The sequence below is a fragment of the Strongylocentrotus purpuratus genome, unplaced genomic scaffold (genome assembly GCF_000002235.5).
Source record: "Strongylocentrotus purpuratus isolate Spur 01 unplaced genomic scaffold, Spur_5.0 spur5_scaffold_2, whole genome shotgun sequence".
Taxonomy (NCBI): domain Eukaryota; kingdom Metazoa; phylum Echinodermata; class Echinoidea; order Camarodonta; family Strongylocentrotidae; genus Strongylocentrotus; species Strongylocentrotus purpuratus.
The window spans coordinates 18,135,871-18,160,190 of NW_022145605.1; the positions used below are offsets into that span (position 1 = coordinate 18,135,871).

The window sequence follows — 24,320 nt, forward strand, 5'->3', positions numbered from 1 at the left end:
TTGCTTATCTTGATAATTTCTTGTTATGTGAATTTCTTGTTATGTGAAATTGTGAGGAAGGAAATAAAATATCATTTAAAAAAAAAAAAAAAAAAAATATGCCGGACTTTTCAAAAGGAGGGAACACGCATATGGGGGGGGGGGGGGAGAAGTGGTGGGTTAGAGAGAGAGATACAGGAAGAGAGGATAGAGGGAGCAATATGACATGTGACACAACGTGCTCCTTTTCTTTTTGTTAATTGTCTTATTCATTTCGATAAGTGTCCCCTTTTCCTCTCCGATCATTAAACAATGCTAATTTACAGCAACTAGAGAGGTGAAAACGTATACCAGACCACCGTCTTTGTGAATAATGTGCAGCAACGAAGTATATACAACGTCCGAGTTGCGACGGGTGACAGATCACTTTTCTCTAACTTCTAACCAATGAGAAAGCCTTGCTTAGTTCCAGGAAGTGCCAGTTGACATTAATGCGCCAAATGTGGTTCTCAAATTGCAAAAGATCCCTACTCTTGGAAGGGGTAGAGGAAATCAATTTCACGTCATATATTTCACCAGGAAGTGCCTGAAAATGGGCCTAATGTGGTTTTAAAATAGCAACTGATGCTTCCTCCCAGATATACCCCCGCTTGAATTGGTCGCTCCATCGTTTTTCATATTTCACCCCATGCGATTTCGTATCATTTAGTTAAAATGTCATGAGATCATTTTAAAAACATGCAAATACAATCTCTTACTAGTAAGAGATTAGTTTTCCTATTGTTGTTATACCGTCAGCCTAGACGTGCAAAGTTCTCCTTTTCCTTTTCGATTGTACGATTTAGAGACACTATAGGACCCATTATTGGTGGTTATCCTCCTCTCATTGGTCGTGGGCTTAATGGTCGCCAGTTTTCAAGGAGCGATAAATATTATCTCGGATCCGTGAACAACCTGAGAGGAGATCGCATTCAAATGTTCCCAAATTAATTTGTCAAAGAAGTTGATGGCAACTGCAATTTCTTCCATATTAAGCCCAAGAATGAACGTAAGTAGACATAGATTCTATGTAACTCGGCGTCGCGTCGGAGCTCCCTGGAGGTGGAGTAAATTAGCAATGATCTAGATCTATACCATGTATACCGGTATAGCCTAGGGTCTATAGATATGCTTTGCTGGAGTTGGAGTGGATGACGCCTGTTCAGAAACCTATCCATAATGTGACCCGTAACTCCGGCGTGGAGATACTACTAAACTAGGAGGCCACTACCCAAATCTAACTTTTCAATTACTAATCTAATTATAATAAAACAAAGTTTAATAGCAAGTATTTTCTTGCACTAAGACAAATCACCCATATCTGCCGACTCCAGAAGTTCCATATAAAAATAGGAGATATCCAGCTATAATAAGTAGGCCCTTCCTTCTAACGTTAGAGGTATGGTGGTGTGACTGTAGTGACTTGAACTTTACAAAGGTCACAAATGTTTATCAACATTGTACATAGCCAGCATTTTAAACATTCCTTTTGTTAGTACTTTACGTTCAGCCAGCTTCAGTAACAATAACAATTTACAGCTGCACATTCTACATATTCTCTGAGTTAATTTCATCCATGGAACCACCCAGCAACAAGAGTGTTATTTTAGTTACTCCAATCGGATCGCACCTTATTGTTTTAATAAGCCAATCATCACACTTTTAGCGCACTTGGATAAGTCTCCACACACGGTTTTTACTCACTTCTCCTGTCTTCAGTTTTCATCATCGGACGTGTTTTATATAGGACGTTTTCGGATTATTCAACAAGCTTCTTCTCATTAGTTTTCACGTTAATAGCGAGTTTCATCATCATCATTTTATTTGAGGACTAAATCGCAAATTAGATTTGTCTTCTATTTAATTTCGGGAAGTGTGAACTGTAAGGTTGTGTGCCTTCATCATATTCGCGTTAATTTCGCTAGCTAGCTAGTCGCGCTCCTCGTGCTGATTCTTCACTTCGCTTTATCGCTCTATTCTTCCTCTTCATGATTCGCCTTCCAGTTTCTTTCTATACCCGAGATATCAACGCTGAGGATTATTATAAACGGTAAGAATACTCATTTAGTTTCTACACAACATTTATTCCTACATTGGTGACCCCGAATTTTTGTTTTTCTACGAGCGATATTTTCTTTTGTGTGTATGATGACGACGACATCACCGTCAACGGAAATGCCCGACTCCGACCCCGCCGCGGCCGCGACGGCACCGGGCAGTACCGGGCCAGCTGTTACTGCTTTTGGACTCAAGTTACCGCCGTATTGGCCGGGCGATCCGGCACTCTGGTTCGCCCAGGTGGAGGCGCAGTTTTTGACGCGGGCTATTACGCGACAAGAGACTAAATTTGCACATGTCATCAGCTCATTACAGCCTGAAGTAGCACAGGAGGTCAGGGACTTCATAATTGCCCCCCTGCTAAGGATCGCTATGACAAACTGAAATCTGAACTCGTCAAACGAACTGGCGTTTCCGAACAGAAGAGAATTCACCAGCTTCTTAATGCGGAAGAGTTAGGTGACCGCAAGCCTACTCAACTTCTTCGTAGAATGCGACAACTACTAGGAGAATCCACATTAGAGGAAGGGATTTTGAAGCAGCTTTTTCTACAACGCCTACCGAATAATGTCAGAATTATTCTTGCTTCGTCATCCGACTCTGTCTCCATCGAACAATTGGCGGAGTTGGCGGATAGAATCTTGGAGATTTCTTCCCCATTTTCTGTGTCTGCTGTAGAGTGCACGCCTTCTAGTACTACTGTTTCCTCATCACCGCCACAAGTTTCTGCGGAGGTTCAACAGCTTTCCAGGCAAGTCACACAACTCACAGCACAGGTGCAAGCTCTGACTTTTTCCCTCCAGGAGGATCGTCGTAGTCGAAGTCAGCATCGCGATGCATCTCATCCACCTCGACGTCCTTCCAGATCCAAGAGTCCACGGAGACAACAGCATCATCAAGGAGCTGAGTGCTGGTATCACTGGACTTATGGTGACAGAGCTCGCAAGTGTGTGAGCCCGTGCTCGTCCAGCCGCCGACATTCGACATCGCATTCGACACCTTCAACCTCGCAGTCATACCCTCAGGGAAACGACCTAGCCAAGGAATAGCGGCGACAAGTTCCCTTGGCGACAAACCTCATAGTCGTCTTTTCTTCATTTTTGATAAGAACTCAGGCAAGCGTTTCCTGGTTGACACAGGAGCCGAAGTGAGTATTTTTCCCCAGTCACTGTTGGAGAAATCTCAATTTTCATCGGTCGGAGCGTCGAAGATCCAACTTCAAGCAGTCAATCATTCGCCGATCAACACTTTCGGTGAGCGATCTTTTACTTTGGATCTTGGATTGCGACGAGTGTTTCGCTGGATTTTTATTGTCACAGATTTGAAGACGCCTATATTAGGAGCGGATTTTCTTACTAACTTTGGTTTACTCGTCGACGTGAAACATCGCAGGTTGATCGACACTAAAACCAATCTTAGTTTGTGTGGATTCGGCTCCTACACTGGGACTATCAGCCCCATGTATGTGAGAGGGGTTTCTGATGACCGCTTTCACGTTCTCCTCCGCAGCTACCAGGACATTACTCGCCCGGTATACAAGCCCGACGGTGTGAAGCACGGGACTACTCATCATATCCAGACACGAGGTCCCCCTGTTGCAGCTCGTCCTCGGCGCCTCGCTCCTGATCGTCTTAGAGTAGCTAAGGCTGAGTTCGACCACATGTTAGACCTGGGCATTATTCGCCCATCGGACAGTAATTGGGCTTCTCCACTCCATATGGTCCCAAAGAAGACCCCAGGTGACTGGCGACCTTGTGGGGATTACCGCGCCCTCAACTCTCGGACAACTCCTGATTGTTACCCGATACCCCACCTACAAGATTTCTCATCCTGCCTCAGTGGTAAGACGATTTTTTCTAAGATTGATTTAATTCGTGCTTATCACCAGATCCCAGTCGAGCCGTGTGATATCCCAAATACTGCAATAACCACTCCATTCGGACTTTTCGAGTGGGTTCGCATGCCCTTTGGACTTCGAAACGCTGCTCAGTCTTTTCAACGGCTGATGGATGAAGTTGTTCGTGGTCTTCCTTTTGTCTTTGTGTACCTCGACGACCTGCTCGTTGCCAGTACTACGGATGACGAACATGTGACACACCTCCGCCTACTTTTTGATCGACTTCGTGAGTATGGCATTGTCATCAACACTTCCAAGTGTCAGTTTGGTGTATATTCATTGACTTTTTTAGGCCACCACGTGGATCAGCATGGTATCTGTCCTCTCAACGACAAGGTGGAACACATCCGGAAGTTCCCTACTCCAACTTCACTCACTACACTGAGAGAATTTCTTGGTCTCATGAACTTTTACAGACGTTTTATTCCTCACTGTGCTGATGTGCTCCAACCTTTGACAGATCTACTTAAAGGCAGGAAGAAGAAGAAAGAGTCTATCACACTCAATGAAGCTGAGCTCTTAGCTTTTAATCGAGCTAAACAGGACTTAGCTGACGCTTCTATCCTTGTGCACCCTCGATCTGGAGTTCCTCTCTGTTTACTCGTCGATGCATCAGACTATGGTGTAGGTGGAGTGCTCCAACAGTTAGTGGACAACACTTGGCAGCCACTCGCTTTCTTTTCCAAGCGGCTCCAGCCGGCAGCAACTCGGTACAGCACGTTTGGACGCGAGCTGCTCGCTGCCTACCAGAGCGTGAGACATTTCCGCCATATGCTCGAAGGCCGGACTTTCACCATCTTCACCGATCACAAGCCCCTCACCTACGCTTTGCAGGCTAAGCCGGGCAGACACTCACCCCGAGAGATTCGACACCTAGATCTCATCTCACAGTTCACCTCTGATATACGTCATATCAGTGGTAAGCACAACACTGCAGCCGACGCCCTCTCTCGTCTGCCTATCAGTGCCGTCGACTCAACTTCCATTGTCGATTTTGCTGCCTTAGCTCGATCACAGAAGGATGATGAGGAGTTCGCCGACTTGTCAGACACTTCGCTCAAGCTTGAGTCAATACCACTTCCAGGCACACTCACCACTTTGCTTTGTGACATTTCCACTGGGAGTGCCAGGCCTCTAGTGCCAGTTTCGCATAGGAGAACAATTTTCAATTCACTCCACGGATTATCACACCCTGGTGCTAGAGCAACTCAGAAGGTGATAACAGAGCGTTTCGTTTGGCCGGGAATCAAGCGCGACATCAGGAACTGGACGCGTACCTGTCTGGAGTGTCAGAAGTGTAAAGTTCATCGACACACCAGAGTACCTTTGGGCACATTCGCATCCCCAGATGCTCGATTCTCGCATGTTCATATAGACCTCGTGGGTCCACTTCCTCCTTCGGAAGGTAATAGCTATCTTTTGACTTGTGTTGATCGCTTTACCAGATGGCCAGTAGCTATTCCGATCCCGGACATTACTGCCGAGACGGTAGCACGGACTTTTGTGGCCAGATGGGTGGCGAATTTTGGCACACCGGCAACAATCACTACAGACAGGGGGAGACAGTTCGAGTCCGCCCTTTTCCTCGCCCTCACCAACCTACTCGGCACTACTCGTATTCGGACGACTTCATATCATCCAGCCTCGAATGGGTTAGTAGAACGCCTACATCGTCAGCTCAAAGCTTCGATCAAGACATATAACACTGTACGCTGGACTGAAGTGTTGCCCCTTGTACTATTGGGGATACGCACAGCTGTCAAGTCCGACATTGGGTGCTCCTCAGCTGAGTTGGTGTTTGGGACAAGCATTAGGTTGCCTGCCCAATTCGTAGAACCGACGAAGCCAGACACAGACATTGATCTGGCGAACTATGTACATAGACTGAAAGAGCTGATGAGTAAGCTACGCCCCACCCCTCCTCGCAAACAACGACATGCTAGTACCCAGATTCATGCTGACCTTCATTCTGCTAGCCATGTATTTTTGCGCCAAGATGCAGTCAGGAAACCCCTAGAACCGCCCTACAGGGGTCCATTCCCAGTTCTCCGCCGTACTGACAAGTTTTTCTCCATTGACATTAATGGTAAGCGTGAGAACGTCAGTGTAGAACGTTTAAAGCCTGCATTCTTAGAGGATTGCGCAACTCCGGAGATCGCACCACCACACGACGATATCCCGTCATCGTCGACCATGGTTCGGCCTCCACGCGTAGATCCCCCGTCATCGTTGGTCACAGATCGACTGCCAAGCTCGTCTTCTACCCCGCCTGTCGAGCCGCGAAAGACGCGATCCGGCCGGCATGTCAGGTGGCCAGCACGCTACGTGGAATGTTTTGGTTATGGATGAAGACGATTATATTGCCATCTTGGATTCAAGTTTATTGCGATTGTTGCGACATCGTCTCATATGTACATGTATTTGCTGTAAATATATTTCTTCTACATGTATTTTGGACAGTACCGTTTCATCGATTGCTACTCATTCTATCTCGCATCACTCTTGGGGGGTGCTAGATGTAGTGACTTGAACTTTACAAAGGTCACAAATGTTTATCAACATTGTACATAGCCAGCATTTTAAACATTCCTTTTGTTAGTACTTTACGTTCAGCCAGCTTCAGTAACAATAACAATTTACAGCTGCACATTCTACATATTCTCTGAGTTAATTTCATCCATGGAACCACCCAGCAACAAGAGTGTTATTTTAGTTACTCCAATCGGATCGCACCTTATTGTTTTAATAAGCCAATCATCACACTTTTAGCGCACTTGGATAAGTCTCCACACACGGTTTTTACTCACTTCTCCTGTCTTCAGTTTTCATCATCGGACGTGTTTTATATAGGACGTTTTCGGATTATTCAACAAGCTTCTTCTCATTAGTTTTCACGTTAATAGCGAGTTTCATCATCATCATTTTATTTGAGGACTAAATCGCAAATTAGATTTGTCTTCTATTTAATTTCGGGAAGTGTGAACTGTAAGGTTGTGTGCCTTCATCATATTCGCGTTAATTTCGCTAGCTAGCTAGTCGCGCTCCTCGTGCTGATTCTTCACTTCGCTTTATCGCTCTATTCTTCCTCTTCATGATTCGCCTTCCAGTTTCTTTCTATACCCGAGATATCAACGCTGAGGATTATTATAAACAGTAAGAATACTCATTTAGTTTCTACACAACATTTATTCCTACATGACCAAAGTTTGCGCGTGACCAAAGTTCGCGTACTAACACTAAAAGCGCTTATAACAGGAGAACGATACGCGATGCCTGTGTGGGACTGAGACAACGAAATCTTTGAGCACCGTCGACAACTCCAAAGGTCAAAATGCGGCATAAAAATGTGAATAAGCTAGCTTTTTCACGCTTTTTATCATAACAAATTGTGTTTTTTTTTACATGAAAATCAGTTTATTAGAGGGATCGAGTAGTGGCTCCGGTGTGCGGCCGATCGGCGGGAACTGCCGATTCTATTTTTATTGGAATACTCACAGAATACTTCAATACCCTCAATAAAGAGTCCATATACTTACTGATTAAATAGAAGTCACAAATAACCTAACTGACCCACAGCGTGGTCAGCATTGACCACGTTTCGAAATGCTTCGAGTTCCCCGGTTTGCGGGCACGCATTACCGGTTTGCGGCACGCGTACGTCACAAAGCTTTATGCGCTACGTCACGATGAAAGCATGTACCAAATTACTACGGGTAACCCAAATTCTCATGTTTATCTGTTGCTACGGTAAATTTGTCAAGTTTTAAACAATTTCACCTTTTCCTCGAATGGATCATCCCATCCGGGGGTAAGTACTACTAGAAACTATCGGGTCATAGCGGGTACACACATCAGCACACATACCATCATACACGATCCCGCATGTTATGTGTGTATTAACACCCCCCGCCGCAAACCAGAAAAAACACGTAATTACGTGCCGGTTTGCGGCCACCCCATGCAACTGGCCATGCGGTGGCACAATCAAAATATCTGCGATAGGAGACAGACCACAGCCATCATACTTCCACAAAAACATCAAATTTCACCTCCAATCGGACAAATATCGGACAAATAGAGCTACAATATTGATCTAGTCATGCCTCGATCTCTTAACTTAAAAGTTAGCTCCTGCTGGAATTTTCATCGGCGACTGGTGCCGTAGATTTCCGACATCGCTGACGGATACTCCGTACCGACAGGAGCACCTGCTACGGACGTTTTCGGCAAAGCAGAACTTACCGTGGAATCCGCGGTAGGTTTCAATGATTATTATCGAGTCATATTCATTTTATTTTTAAAACAAATACCCCTGGCCGCAAACCGGGCGATGCCGCACACCGGAGACTCGACTCCGAAAAATAATGATAAAATTCCAATTTCTTACGCGAAAAACGGAACCTGCGCGCCTGCTTCCACCGTATCTGTGTTTGTGAATTTCAATGAATCTATGGTTCGTAAGAATACAAATTTAAAAGGGGAAAGAGGAGAGACAAAGAGAGAAAAGAGCGAGAACTCGTGTATGGCTGACATATAAAATGGAGACACATGATAATTTTTTCAAACAAACAAATGACATGCAGATAGGGACTACATTGACATTAACACATAAACATTGAAAAATATTGTCTTTTATTTGCAAAATTTAACAAGGGTATTTTTATCGGGCAATATTTCAATGATAGAGAGAAATTATTATATTTTTCAAAGTTTCAATATAAAGTTCGGCTTCTGATTGAAACTACGTAACTTTTTGGAATGTTTACATATATAAAGCCCATCACAAGAGGGCAGTAAATATCATGCGCGAACTTAGGTCACACTTTTTGACGGACGTCGGTAGTGGTAAGGCTTCCGATATTCTCGTCTTATCATTGATTTGAAGTAAATAAAGCCTTGGAATGTTATATAATCTGATTATATGATAAATTACGAATCTTATGACGTATGGAACATGATATATGTTGATCTGGATTTTTTGAAATATGCAAGAAAAGAAAAATATCCGCGAACTTTGGTCACCCCTTCATACGTAAGACTAAGAGTAGGGAGGCCAATGCCCAAATCTAACTTCTTAATTATTAATTTGTTTATAATAAAACAAACATTAAAAGAAATAGCATTTTCTTTCACTAAGAAAACTCACCCATCTGCCGACTCCAGAAGTTCCATAAAATAGGAGATATCCAGCTAGTTCCTATGAGGTTCCTTCTACGCCTGGCCGTACGTAAGAGCCTTGAAACAATCAATTTCAATTACGTTGAGAATTAGACAGGCCCGAGGGAATGGGCGTGTCATCATGGTCATTGCCCGGACGACAAGTTCAAAACTTTGCGCGAAGGTACATTCATCATCACCGGCTAGCCTTGAATTAGTCGCACACACCGACATAGACCAAATTTTCCGTCTCTTTCGTTCGTTAGCCTCTTATTGGGTTAGGGTCGGCCGGCTCTCTCTTTAGAGACGGAAACCGTCTATACACATTCCCTTGATAACGCCATGGCCATTTCAGGTCGTAGGGTTATGCCCCCAAAATCCCCCAAAATGTCATTTTACCTCGTCCATATCCAATTGTAAATTAGGCCTAGGCTATAATACATCGGTTCCACTTACTAACTCGATTGAAATAATCCGTTTAATGGTCCCTTTTAAGGAAATTATGGGTCAAAATCGACATCCATGTTGAAAATCTTGCAAGCCGTGTTAAACTCCCGCTGCCGGAGTCATCTAAATCAATCTCATCCCTTCTAGTCTACGCCGAAGGCAAAATGATTATGAAGGAAAAACTGTGCGCCATCTACACGTTCGTAATGGCGTTATCACAGTTTTTCCTTCATAATCATGGCATTCATTACACTTCTCAATTGGAGTAAAGACTGCTCACGTAGACTTTTTTTTTTTACTGAAATGTCTTTTTTTTTCACTTCTCATACATTACTGCACGACACTGGTGTCTAGTGCTGAGAAAAAGGTACTATGTGTGAGACAACGTCAAATTTGTTTTACGCGCGATGAGACCGGAGCTCATAAATATTCATATTATGATGTCGCAAGACTTCTATTTGGGGCTGAAACAATGAGGTCTCTGTTCACAATTTTCCTTCTCAATTTGAGATGGCTCTAGCTATGGGGCTCAAACCAACGCAAGCTTGACAAAAACATCGTACTCTATCTACCTTCGAATGTGCAGTTTGTAAAAATCTGCAATTAAAAAGATATAATCTTTTTTCGTTATATTTTCTAGTTGTTAAAAGTGACATTTGTGCACATCTGATATGTTAATCTCTATCAAAAGTTCTTTGATGTTAAATTGGTTCCATATTTTTAGGCTCTACCTTCAGTCATTGAGAAGGATTTTAGTGAGCTAACCTCATCGCCCTCTAGTTTCTCTTGTGCGTCCGTTATTTTCGTCTGCTAGCCCAATTATTGGATCAAAATAGGTCAAAATCTGCAAGATCGTCAATAAATGGTGAAAGACCGTTACAGATCCGTGATTATAGGTATGTTGTGTAGTGTGTAATTGTGTATTTGTTATACATTTTATTCCATAGATATTTGTTTTCTTTTTTCCCCCTTTTTTTTTCTTCTGGTAATTTTCTGACTTGGACGACGAGCGCACAAATCGTAGGCGTAGAAGCCTTACGCCCGGGCATTGGCCTCCCTAGTAAGAGCCTTGAAACTATTAGACTAGACTATATTGCATGTCGCAAAATTACGTTCATAATTAGACAGTTAGGCAATGACAGGCCCGAGGGGATAGGCGTGTCATTGCCCGGACAACAAGATAAAAACTTCGCGTGAAAGTAGGCCTATATACATTCATCATCGGCGGCTAGCCTTGAATCGGTCGCATACACCGACACAGGTAATAGCATTGCAAGCCGCAGTCCTGAAATCGAGTCATGGAGGGACAAAACATGAACAGAGAGAAAACGAATCAACGTAGATCTACGTGATTGTAGAGTGGTTTTGAGTGGTATTCCAAATCCAATAGTAATTCCTCATGACGACATGAGTAAAGATCAATCTGACACTGCATTATCAACGATCGAGAAGTTACGAGGTCCAATTAACATCTATCTTGCAGCGAACACAATACGGAATCAACAATCGACTGCAGCGCAGCATGCATGCAAGGTACGTACGCAGACATACGTGTACTATATTATTTCTCTCACTCTCTCTCTCGCTATACGTAACACTCACTAACCATGTATCATACACTATTAACACAATTCTCAATTGGAGTATAGACTGCTCATACTTTTTTTTTTTACTGAAATATCTTTTTTAACACTTCTCATACATTACTGCACGACACTCGTATCTAGTGCTGTGAGAATAAGGTACTAGGGTCTATAAGTAAGACTACGCTTGGCGCAGTGACCGGAGCTCAGACATACACTGTATGTCGCAATACCCTTTATTTTTGGCGCGAACAGTGATGTCACTGTTCACAGTTTTCCTTTTCATTTTAAGATGGATGTAGCTATAGGGCTCAAACCAACGCAAGATTGACAGAAACATCTTACTCTATCTACCTTCGAATGTTCAGGTTGTAAAAATCTGTATTTAAAAAGATATAATCTTTTTTCTTTATATTTTCTAGTTGTTAGAAGTGGCATTTGTGAACATCTGAAAAGTTGATCTCTATCAAAAGTTCTTTACTCAAAACGGATCCCATAATTTTAGGGTCTACCTTCTGCCAATGAGAAGGTTTTTAGTGAGCAAACCTCTGCGCCCTCTAGGATTTTCTTAGTCGGTGGTGCGTGCGCGTCATGTTCTTCTGCTACCACAATTATTGGATTTAAATACGTCAAAATCTGCAAGATCGTCAACAATTCGTGAAAGACCGTTACAGATCCGTGATTATAGGTATGTTGTGAAATGTATAATTGTATTTTCTTTTCATTTTTTTCTCCCTGCTAATTTTTTAAAGTGGACGACGAGCGCACAAATCGTAGGTGTAGAAGCCTTACGCCCGGGCATTGGCCTCCCTAACTAAAACCTACCAAAAATGAATTAAATTTTATTAAATGTCCACATAAAGATCATGAGTAGGGAGGCCAATACCAAAATCTAACTTTTTAATTACTAATTTATTTATAATAAAACAAGGTTTAAAAGAAAGTATTTTTTAAAACTAATGCTACGTTTACACTATGTTCCCGGCGGCCACGGCAGCCCCGTTTACCCGAAACGTAGTGCGCCGTGGGATTTAGACCAATTTTATCTCTGTAGTCTATTCAAGTTTTGTTAGGTCTTTCCAAGTTTTCTCACGGTCTACCACGGTATCCGTGACGAGCCGTGGGGGGAAGGGGATGCTGAGTCCCGGAGGGTCCAAGGCGAACTACCGTTCGGCCCGGGTTCTACCACGGGTGCCAGAACGTTCCCTCCTGGCCCGTCACGTTCTGATGGGGTCCCTCACGATTCTCAAGTTCTGACAAGTTTTTCACGTTCTGTCAAGGCTTTCTACGGATGAAACGTGGACGCTGGGCAGCTTTGCATGGAGCACGATTGTTCCCACGGTATAAACAGAAGGCCTCCCAAGCATTAGCCATCATTGTATCCTGGTGGTGGTGGTGGTGATGGTGCAGGACAGAGGGCCTTCGAACGTCTTGCCTTCTTCGGTGGCATAGCTTGACCTTTCTTCCTATTGTAGATGCAGTAATGTGTCGTTGATTGCTCAGACTCGAATGAAGCTCCCGCTGCGCCCGTCTTTTATATACTACCTCCCGACCGCGTGCGCCGTGTCAGAACGCAACGTGCCGCACCCGTAAACCGTCAGACGCCGGGATGCGCCGTGATTAAACGTGACAAAATAGCTTCCATACACCCTGGCCTGCCGTGAGAACCGTGGCAAACCCTTTCAAATTTGAAAGAACATACAATTTAAATGTCAAAATCGGTTCAGAGACGGCTGAAATATCCATAAATATAACAATTTGTAATACTTGTGTACCACCACAAATATTAGAAAGTTTGAAAAAGCCGTTGAAAAATAGCGCCTTTTACGTTGTATTTCAGCCAATGCCGATGTTGGCTTTTTTGTTGACATGTTCGTGTTGGTTATATTACGCACCACCAGCTGGCTCATGTATTATTGTTTTTAATTAAATAATAAATTAACGATCACCGTATATTTTTGAAAGTGGAGCTGAATTGGTATGAGCGTTTTGGGGTCTAAAATTACCTTCATAGCAATTTTAGGTTCTAAAAGGGCACTAGAAATGTCATAGATAGGAATAAAAGCAATAATCATGCACTTTGAGTTTGAAGGCATTTTCGGTCTGAAAACAACTCAACTATCCCTTTAAACCAAAGATTTTTGGGTTCGAATCCAACCTACAGTATGTGGAATTGTGGATGATGTGATATTGGAGTTTTATATTACATGTTCTTGTAAAAAGTCAGGACATCCAACTTTATGTATGTTGTGTATTTTATGTATTTTATCATCATTTTATGTTAACATCCACTGAAACTGGGACAGAAGACTTTGTGCCACAGTTATTACATAACTATGTAGGATAACCTAATCTGTCCCTGGCATTCCAGTGGTTGCATTATCTTCATCTTTACATGTTTATTGTCTTTTTCTGATTCTTTATGTATTCGCTTTAATGCCGTTTTAAAACACTACTACTACTACTACTACCACTATTACTACTACTATTACTGCCGACCCGGCGTCAAGCCAAGTCCGCGGGAAAGGACTTTTATTTAACTGCGAGGTGCAGTTGAAGGCGCTGATTTGTGCTATTGAACTTGTCACAAATAATAGTAACAATGTCGTTTTCAGAAGAATGTGTAAGATCATTAATATAAATTAAAAACAGTAGAGGACCTAGGATAAAACCTTGTGTTATGCCGTGTGTAATAGAAGAAAAATTGGAGGAATTATTATTATAAACTACATATTGAGATCTATTAGAAAAATTACTTTCAATCAAGATTACAAATTTAAGTGTTGTTCTAGTTTCCGAGTGGTAAGTCAACACACAGATTACTGAGCTGGGATACATTGCCAGGCATAGCGCCAGGTGGAGGGGCATAAATCGAAACTTTGTTGTTGTTGTTTTGTACCTGTGTAAAACACTACCACTACTATTCCTACAACTAATTGGACTACTACTACTACTACTACTACTACTTCTACTACTACTGCTACTACTACTACTACTACTACTACTTCTAATTGTACTACTTCTACTACTTCTTCCACTATGTTCTACTACTATACATTTTCAATATATTGGTAGTGTTCAGAGTATGATTGATTTCTCACAAGAAAGCTTTGCTTAATTATCTCCATTTGCAAGAATATGCTTTAAAACACCTTTGTTTTCTCGCTTTTTTCAGGGAATGTAGGCTTAAAGTAAGAAGCAGATGTGAGGACTTTGAATTCAGTGCAGCCTGCAGATCTGATGGCAGCAGAGACTGTTCAGTCATTCCTAGAAGTCAAGCAAGAAATGGAGAGAGGGACACTTGATCATCACCAACCCACATATAGAAGTGTAGCAGAAAGTGTCCATTTAGTCCCAGAAGATATGATCAAGCAAGTAGCAGAGAGAGGGGCATCAAATCCTCTCAGAACAATGGATAGGAGTGCAGCAGAAGGTGTTCAGTCAGTCCCAGAAGATATGATCAAGCAAGTAGCAGAGAGAGGGGCATCAAATCCTCTCAGAACAACGACTAGGAGTGCAGCAGAAGGTGTTCAGTCAGTCCCAGAAGATAATGTCAAGCAAGAAGTTCAGAGCAGGACCTTGAGTTCACTGCATTCTACAGATATGTGCATAGAAACAACCCTAGGACATACTAACAAACAAGAAATGGAAAGTAAAACCTCCAGAGATGAAACTGCCCCATCAGTCCCAGAACACAGTATGCAAAAAGCAGAGAGTTGGACCTTACATACTTCGCAATCTCCAAATAGGAGCTCAACAGAAACTATTCAATTTGTTGAAGGAGTTCTCATCAAGCAAGAGGTTGATAGCAATGTCATTCATTACCTGTCACCCATGAATGAATTCATTCCATCAGTCATAGAAGTTCTCATCAAGGAAGAAGCAGAGGCCTTTTCAACCGTTGGAGAGAAAATCGATCAGTTACCCCTCAAAACCAACATCAAGCAAGAACCTACAGAAGAAAGTGAAGAGGAAGGTGTTCCATCAAGTCTAGAAGGTATTACTTGAATTGATATTGCAGTGAAACCTGTGTACAAAGTATGCCTGAGTCATTGAGGTTTCTTTTGTTAAACGTTTAATTGTTAACTTTATATGGGTGGTCTCGTTTACGGTAATCATTTTGATAAAGCCATATGTAATCATGTTCATGTCTATGCATGTCACGCCACGCTCAGCTAGCTTGCCCCCACGTCAATGGACACAGCGCTATGAATGTTTAACGAATTCATGCCGCACCTTCGTACAATATGAATGGCTGAGGTGAAGATGTGGGATCGTGTAAAACGCTGTAAAATGCTTGATGAATGAAGTAGCGTGAATCATGGCGAGGGCATGGCTCTGCGGCTCGCGTGATAAATGGCTCGCGCATTACCTAGTGCGCAAGGTACTTCAGACTCTACAAACCACAATACCATTTGTCCGTCATTTGTAGGACATGACCGTGCAAGGCCCCTTGGGCTATTTTGAAGCAATCTGTCAAGTGATGCTAAAAATGATGGGAATTTACCTGATGATATGTACCGGTATCAAGATACAGTCAATGTGAATAATTCATATTCACTTGTCCTGGGTTTCCAACACAAATCTTCTAGCAGTCTCTAGACTCTTGACATTTAAGTGGTATACAGTATCTACAGTATCAGCTATTAAACACAAAGTGATTGTGCATTGCTGATCATCAGAATGAAGAATACTAAAGATACCTACCGGTAATAAATCGCCTCAACAGAAATTTCAAACTTACTAATTCTTTTCCATTGAGGGTATGGTATGGTATATTTCATTTATTTACGGTTAAAAACATAATACAATTGAGCCCGCATTCAACAATAGCTGTTTTTCAGCGAGGCCGTTATTACATATAATAACAGAATATTAAACAATGAAACTACAATTTACAAACAAATATGCAAGTTATAATAAGTGAACATATTTACAAAAATTTACAGGGTATGACTGCTGTATTTTTAAGTGTAGAAAATGGACCAATGAATGTGGCCTTATCCCTGTGATCTAAAGCCCCAGTCCCATATAAAGCCGGACCAGCACGGACGAGCACGGACCACTCCGGACCATCCCGGACCATGGTCTGGGGTGATCCAGGATGGTCCGGGATGTTTTGTTAAAAAAAGTGTGATGCTTTTAAGCTACAGTCCCATATACGTCCCGGACCATCCCGGACCCCATCCGGGGTGATCCGGGATTCGGTCCGTGTTGACACCGTGTTGGCACCGGGGTGGTCCTGGATGGTCCTGGGCGGTCAATAACTCACTCCCGGACTGCCACGGATCAACACGGACCGCCCCGGCGCCACTACGGATGACCCCTGACCCAGCACGGTGGCTACATGGATCACCCCGGATCAAACTATTGTCCCGGACCGTCCCGGACCACCCGGACCACCCCGGCAGTTTTTGACCGTCAAAAACATCCGGGGTCGACTCCCGGACCGCCCAGGACCATCCAGGACCATCCAGGACCAACCAGGACCATCCAGGACCATCCCGGTGCCAACACGGTGTCAACACGGACCGAATCCCGGATCTACCCGGATGGGGTCCGGGATGGTCCGGGACGGTCCGGGACGTATATGGGACTGTAGCTTTATCCCTGTACACGTACTTCAAACAAAGGCAGATCAAACAGATCAAAGGACTGCACTGACATTGAAGAATGACTGGTTTTAAATTATCCGTCAATGATTTATTTCAGGTAAAATCAATCATGAAGTGGATAGTACAACCCATAATCCTGTGTCAAGTACTGATGGAGACAAGGAATCTGAACATCCTACATCAGAAGGTAGGTTTAATCTCTAATACAATGAGATTTTTTAAGGCCTGGTCAGACCACACCGATAACGAATAAACGATAAAGCATGTGCATATTGCAAGATGTATTTAGTGACCATAAGACCTCCCCAATTTTCACAGAATTTTTTTTTTAGTTGTGTCAGTCAAACACTGTTGTCACTGCATCACTTCAAAGATGTGCAATTATTGGGTTACAGATGTTATCATTTCTGCTTGCTCCAAAAAAAATCATTGGCCGAGCAATCCCAATAGCAGGATAAAATAGTCGAGGCAGGCTCATTAGCATATATCGTCAATGTCTGACCTACATCTGCAACAAATTTCAAATACATTTTCCACTTTCATAACAGAACGATTTGGGAGCAATTTATCGCAGTAGTTATCATTATCTTTAGCAATGAGGTCTGATCAGGACAGGGTTGGGCGATAAATACCAGTGGCCGTAATTAGGCCTAAAATAAAAACTTGTTGTATTGGCCTTTGGTTGCCAAAACATGGGTCGGTCGGTCAGTCAGTCGGAAAAGTTTTTGTTTTTTTTAACTTTTTTTTTGTCACCCTCCGTTTGGGCCTATATTTTTCAGATTTGAATGTTATTGTTGTTTTTTCTTCTTTTTTCCCTACCCTCTTTTGGCTGATATTTCTCATTTATTTTGGTGCTTTAATACATCTTCATCATTCCATTGACATCTTATTCATCTCATAATTATCCATGGTTTGTACGAGTGAGAATTTTGGAATAATTTGATTTTATGCATTTATATCCCAATTAAACAAACAAAATACATGTTATTTTATTCAATAATTGTTAAAAAATCTAAAAAACGGTTTAAAAAATAAACTTTTTTAAAATGCTGACCGTAGATTTTCAGATTTTGGGGTTTGTTGCAAAGGGCAATCCAACAAATTTTTATTTTAGGTCTTACCGGTGATAAATACTGGTAAATACCATCCAGTAAATAAGATGGGCATCTGGTAAATTTGTAAAAAACAGGAAATATGATTTTAATTCTCTATTTATTAATAATTTTGCTTGTTTTTAGCCTCAACAACCGAAAATATTGCACATGGTTTTTGAAGCACATGGCATTTTATTCATATGCTAATTAATAGGTATTCATGAATATGGTAATTAACAACTGACTTAAAGATACTATGTCCAATTTGCAGTCCCCAAAAATGAAAAGGTTAAATTACAACAGCATTTGAAAGATTATACTAAATTAGAACTTCCCTAAAAAAAGGGGGGCTTGAAATGTCTTTAAGTGGGAAAATAACAACTATTAGTTGTCGAATCAACTTAAGAGCTATAGAGCCAGTAAGTGATTGTACCGAATGGTCATACGTTTAATGCTGTGCAAAGATTCAATCAGTTTAATTTTGGCCCTTTCAAGAAGTGGGTTATTGATGTAGACAAATGCTCATGTACCTATAACAGCTCATTTTTATTGATGTTAATTATCAAAGAAGAAAAAAAGCCAGTCAGTCACTCAATAGTGTTTGACATTGAATTCTAGCAAGTAAACAGGTTTCCTTGCATAATTTGAATATTAGGACACTGCTAACGTTTAAATTTCACAGATAGGACATACATGACATATTCGTTATTCCTGCAAAGTTGTACAGAATTTGATGTTGGCTGCAAAAGGGACATTGAATTGAATTGAATTCATTTATTCACGGTAAACTCACATCAGTCTAAAAAGACTGCTTTTCAGCAAGTTCGTGTAAAAAGCATAAAACAGATCTCAATTACATATACATCAGTAAATACATAGGAAAACTACTTAAAGATGACATACATGCATCAAATAAAAAAATTAAATAACAAACTATTGCATCAAATAAAATAACAAGCATAAAGATATATGATATAAAAGGTCTAATATGAATATATTAGGAAGAACAAAATGAAGTAAGAAGCTTACATATTAAATGAAATTACAGAGACAGATAATATGTGTCATTAAAAAAGTGTCATTTTAATAAATAGGGGAAGAGTAGAATGGGATAGGATGAGAAGAGAACAAAGAAAGAGAGAATGTGAACAAATAGAGATAAAAGAAGAAGAGGGATGAGAAAAGAACAAAGAAAGAGAGAATGTGAGAAAAGAAAGATAGAAGAAGAAGAGGGTGAGAGTGACGGACTAGTACAATGCATCTACCTCCAGTTCAAATTGTCGGGTAGTTGACAAGAGACAAATTCTTTCAGGTAAGGCACTGAATAATTAGACACTTGAGTACCGGTAGATAAATCCCTTTCGTTTAAAATTGGTTTTGGGATTTTCTGAAGTGAGTACCAGTATGTTAACAGAATTCCTGAGGCCGTGGGTGTATTCTTTTAGGGAAATGCGTTCGCATAATGATTTAGGAAGCAAATTGTGTACTAGTTTAAAGATTAGTACTAGGGCATGCTTTTTACAACGTATATCAACACGGTCAACTTTTAGGATAGAATAGACCAGATTTGTGTTGAAACGGCTATCGACAGACAGAACTATTTGTAGTGCTCTATTTTGAATTACTGATATTTGCTTAAGATGAGCTTTGCAAGCATTTCTCCATAATGCTAAACAATAATCAAAATGAGGTTGCACAAGGGTTTTATATAACATTACGGCTGTATCTTGCGAAATATATGGTCTCAAACGTTTTAAACAATATATACTGGATAACGCTTTTTTTCTTTACGTGTGTGACTTGATCTTGCCAATTCATTTTCTCTTTTAAAATAACTCCTAGATACTTCATTGTCTTAACAGTTTTCAGAGGGATTCCGTTTATCTGGATATTGATATTATATCAAATGACCTTCGTTTACGATTTGATGTAATAACCATGAATTCACACTTCTTTTCATTCAATAAAATTCTTTGATAAAATATCTTTAATGAAGAACATGATATCTAGATTAGGTGTATATTTGGGATCTTTGTCCTGTATTTTTTTCAAGCATTTCATAATGGACAAACACACGAACAAACACACACACACGCACACACACAAATAGTACACACCAGAGCAACCATACTCACCACCATTGTTATAATGTTCAAAATTGAACAATCCCTATGAACAAAAGAGTGAAAAAATATATTTCCCGGTAAATACCGCTTATTTCCTGGCATCCGGGAAATAAGCCTCCGAAGCGGGAAATATACCAACCCTGGATCAGGACCTATCACCGTAATCTGCGTTCTTTAATATAATTCAGCTCATGCAGATTTTAACCCATTCATTAATTGTCAGACTTCAGGCATCTTTATAGCTAAGCTCGTAGCATGTCCGTTAGCCCACTCTTTGCAAACAAGTAATAAGGAAAAAAAAGTGCATCTTGCCAATCACCATTTGTCTTTTGTCTATTTTGCATCCACTTACCGTAACCAATTTAGGGGTGACCACTACAAATTATAAAAAAACACCTCTGAAATATTGTGTATTATTATGATACAATCTTTTGGATAAACAAGGTGTGCTTAGTTTATGTGGTATACTGGTAGTGGCAACAAACTAAAAAAACTAAGCATGATATTTGACTTTGGCCCTCCACTTAAAAAAGGTGAGTAGGCAATTACATGTATGTGATCTGTCCCTAATATAATATATAAAAAGTAGATGGAACCAGATGGTAGTCCAAAAATTTGATAGGAATTTTTTTTGCAGGGTAGGCATGGTTGGAAACAAGGATGCATGGTCATGTGGTGTCATTTGACCAATTAGACAGCCTACATGCTTGAACCCATTGAATCCATTTTTGGCATATTCATCTTTCTCTCAGAAGTTCAGAACATAATCCAAAAACTGCTGTCTCAATTTGAAGTGACAGGACACTCATGTACTTTCTTACGCTGTATCTGTGGTGTCGATGACATGAGCTTTCTCTTTCTCGCCACCAGGTGATATTGTTAACAACGAACAAGAGACGGTAGAACGTGGAGAGTCAATCAACAGTGGAGGTAAATCTCATCTTTGCTCACATTGCGGCAAGGTGTTTTCCACAAAAGATCAACTCGACATTAATCTGAGGATACATTTTGGAGAAAAGCTACATCAGTGTCCATGTTGCAGTAAGAGATCATGTCAGGCCAGTCATCCCCTTCTCCACGTGAAATCACATGCAGGAGAAAAGCCATATGAATGTTGCTATTGTAAGAAAGGATTTTTACGGAAAAATGATCTCAATCGTCATATACTAACACATACAGGAGAAAAGCCATATGAATGTTGCTATTGTAAGAAAGGATTCTCTCAGAAAAGTGTACTCAATCGTCATAAACTAATACATACGGGAGAAAAGCCATATGAATGTTGCTATTGTAAGAAAGGATTTTCTCGGAAAAGTACACTCAATTGTCATATACTAGCACATACAGGAGAAATGCCATATGAATGTTGCTATTGTAAGAAAGGATTTTTACGGAAAAATGATCTCAATCAACATATACTAATACATACAGGAGAAAAGCCATATGAATGTTGCTATTGTAAGAAAGGATTTTCACAGAAAAGTGTACTCAATCGTCATAAACTATCACATACAGGAGAAAAGCCCCATGAATGTTCGCACTGTAATAAAGGGTTTTCTGAGAAAAGAAGTCTCACCCAACACCTCCTAACACACACAGGAGAAAAGCCATATGAATGTTCATACTGCAAGAAAAGGTTTTCTAAGAAAAGCAATCTCACCCAACACCTCCTAACACACACTGGAGAAAAGCCATATGAATGTTACTTTTGTAAGAAAGGATTCTCTCAGAAAAGTGTACTCAATCAACATATACTAATACATACAGGAGAAAAGCCATATGAATGTTGCTATTGTAAGAAAGGATTTTCACAAAAAAATCATCTCAATCGTCATATACTAACCCATTCAGGAGAAAAGCCATATGTATGTTGCTATTGTCACAAAGGATTTTCACAAAAAAGTGCTCTCAACCATCATATACTAACACACACAGAAGAAAAGCCATATGAATGTTGCTATTGTAAACAAAGATTCTCTCTGAAAAGTGCACTCAATTGTCATCTACTAACACACCCAGAAGGAAAGCCACATGAATGTTCACACTGTAATATAAGGTATTCTGAGAAAAGAAATCTCACCCAACACCTCCTAACGCACACAGGGGAAAAGCCCTATCAATGTTGCTATTGTAAGAAAGGATTTTCTCGGAAAGATGTACTCAAGCTTCATCTCCGAACACACACAGGAGTAAAGCCATATGAATGTTACTTTTGTAAGAAAGGATTCTCTCAGAAAAGAAATCTCACCCAACACCTCCTAACACACACAGGAGAAAAGCCATATGAATGTTCAAACTGTAAGAAAGGGTTTTCTGAGAAAAGAAGTCTCACCCGACACTTCCTCACACACACAGGAGAAAAGCCGTATGAATGTTCAAACTGCAAGAAAAGGTTTTCTCAGAAAAGCAATCTCACCCAACACCTCCTAACACACACAGGAGAAAAGCCATATGAATGTTCACACTGCACGAAAAGGTTTTCTCTGAAAAGTAGTCTTAAACGTCATCTCCGAACACACACAGGAGAAAAGCCATATGAATGTTCAAACTGTAAGAAAGGGTTTTATGAGAAAAGAAGTCTCACCCAACACCTCCTAACACACACAGGAGAAAAGCCATATGAAAGTTCACACTGCAAGAAAATGTTTTCTCTGAAAAGTACTCTTACCTGACACCTACAAACACACACAGGAGAAAAGCCATATGAATGTTCACACTGCACGAAAAGGTTTTCTCTGAAAAGTACTCTTAAACGTCATCTCCGAACACACACAGGAGAAAAGCCATATGAATGTTCAAACTGTAAGAAAGGGTTTTATGAGAAAAGAAGTCTCACCCAACACCTAACACACACAGGAGAAAAGCCATATGAATGTTCAAACTGTAAGAAAGGGTTTTATGAGAAAAGAAGTCTCACCCAACACCTAACACACACAGGAGAAAAGCCATATGAATGTTCAAACTGTAAGAAAGGGTTTTCTGAGAAAAGTAGTCTCACCCAACACCTCCTAACACACACAGGAGAAAAGCCCTATGAATGTTCATACTGCAAGAAAAGGTTTTCTAAGAAAATCACTCTAACCCAACACCTCCTAACACACACAGGCGAAAAGCCATATGAATGTTCAAACTGTAAGAAAGGGTTTTCTAAGAAAAGCAATCTCACCCGACACTTCCTCACACACACAGGAGAGAAGCCATATGAAAGTTCACACTGCAAGAAAATGTTTTCTCTGAAAAGTACTCTTACCTGACACCTACAAACACACACAGGAGAAAAGCTGTATAAATGTTCACACTGCAAGAAAGGGTTTTCTAAGAAAAGCTATCTCACCCAAAACCTCCTCGTACACAAAAGAGAAAAGCCATATGAATGTTCACACTGCAAGAAAAGGTTTTCTAAGAAAAGAAATCTCACCCAACACTGATGAGGTCGAGGGTCTTAGAATTGGTAGATACTCATGATAATAGACGAATCGGCAGTCAGGTTTGTTGTGATGGAGACATGTTTATTAAACTACGACGGATACCGGATATTCGGATATCGCATATCTTAACATCCCCCTTCCTCTGGAAAGATTGGGAATCAGTGAACATCACTGATTGATGATTAATAACATACTAGCAGGAGCCGTGGAAAATCCACGGGATTCTAGGGGGAGGGCAGGGGAGGGGGAGGGCAGGGGAGGGGTAAATAGAAAGAGGCCTAGACCCTATGTGCTATCGAAAATAAAATTTGATTATTTTTATATAAGGTCTAGGCCTAGAATCTAGACGATTTTTATAATGCTGTTTGACCATGAATGGCGCACCGTAATACCCGTTTTAATGCATTGATTTGATGAAGGAACTGTATCATAGTATAAGTATTCTATCCAGCTATAGACAATGCCAATGGCTATGTTTTTAAACGACCGTCTGATTTTCTTGTGAAAACTTTACTTTGAAAAATGATTATCGAAATTCAGCATACAACTATACATGGACAGAATAATCACAATCTAAACTCAGGTTTCATACCTCTATAGTCACGAAACTATATTGAAATAGGGGCAATAAGAGCAATTTCAAAATGGTGTCGAGTCTACTCTATAATAGCTCAGCTCAGCTCACCTCACCTCACACAGTCACAGTCACACAGTCACAGTTCCGACAGTGCTCGGCAGCAGTAGCGCACTGCACTGCCCGTGCCTCACGGCAGCTAGCTTGCAACTGAACTGTCAGTTACGATGAATTTCTTGTGAAAACTTTACTTTGAAGAATGATTTTCAAAATTCAGTAAACATGAACAGGATAATACCAAAGTAACCCTGCTTGCATACCTC

At 41.0% G+C, this 24,320-nt stretch overlaps 1 protein-coding gene across 1 annotated transcript; it reads left to right on the forward strand.

Moving 5' to 3' along the window:
- Positions 1-829: 829 nt before the first annotated feature.
- Positions 830-24,320, forward strand: LOC115918258 (zinc finger protein 271-like). Its single transcript, XM_030991868.1, has 4 exons — positions 830-1,027; positions 14,336-15,157; positions 16,873-16,962; positions 20,866-24,320. Exons 2-4 carry the CDS (start codon positions 14,401-14,403, stop codon positions 22,665-22,667), a joined length of 2,649 nt encoding a protein of 882 aa, XP_030847728.1. The 5' UTR covers positions 830-1,027; positions 14,336-14,400; the 3' UTR covers positions 22,668-24,320.